This window comes from Penaeus monodon, chromosome 21, assembly GCF_015228065.2.
Source record: "Penaeus monodon isolate SGIC_2016 chromosome 21, NSTDA_Pmon_1, whole genome shotgun sequence".
Lineage (NCBI taxonomy): Eukaryota > Metazoa > Arthropoda > Malacostraca > Decapoda > Penaeidae > Penaeus > Penaeus monodon.
Genome location: NC_051406.1, coordinates 42,528,071 through 42,528,419, shown reverse-complemented (window position 1 = coordinate 42,528,419; position 349 = coordinate 42,528,071). Strand labels below are relative to the sequence as shown.

The following is a 349-nucleotide window of genomic DNA, read 5'->3' as shown; positions in this document are numbered from 1 at the left end:
ACTTGGAAGGGGAAGGTACCCATAACCCACTCATGAGGGGTAAGAAAGACCTTTTTTGACAACATAATGTAGTATTATAGTGAAACTAGTTCTTCCACACTATTTTTCTCTGTCTGTAGTATGTATGTGGTAACTGATTCAATAACTAAAACAAATTTGTCTTCTTTCCAAACCCTAGGAGGTATTCAAGAGCCTGTGCGCTTCGTCATAGAAACCAAAGTTCGCGTATATCCTCAGAACGAGAGGTTTTGGTACTTCAGCAAGAAACCTCTGGTTCACCTCTTTTCACTCAAACTCAAGCAGGTTTGTATTTTCTCTTGATTGTGTTGCGTAAGGATGCATTGCAGAT

At 39.5% G+C, this 349-nt stretch overlaps 1 protein-coding gene across 3 annotated transcripts in view; it reads left to right on the top strand.

Moving 5' to 3' along the window:
- LOC119586520 (rab GTPase-activating protein 1-like) overlaps positions 1-349 on the top strand; it is a 36,962-nt gene that overhangs the window by 21,330 nt on the left and 15,283 nt on the right. For all 3 annotated transcript variants that reach the window (XM_037935271.1, XM_037935272.1, XM_037935270.1), the window contains one exon: positions 179-303. In XM_037935271.1, coding sequence (XP_037791199.1) covers positions 179-303 — 125 coding nt within the window. The remainder of the gene's footprint in view (positions 1-178; positions 304-349) is intronic.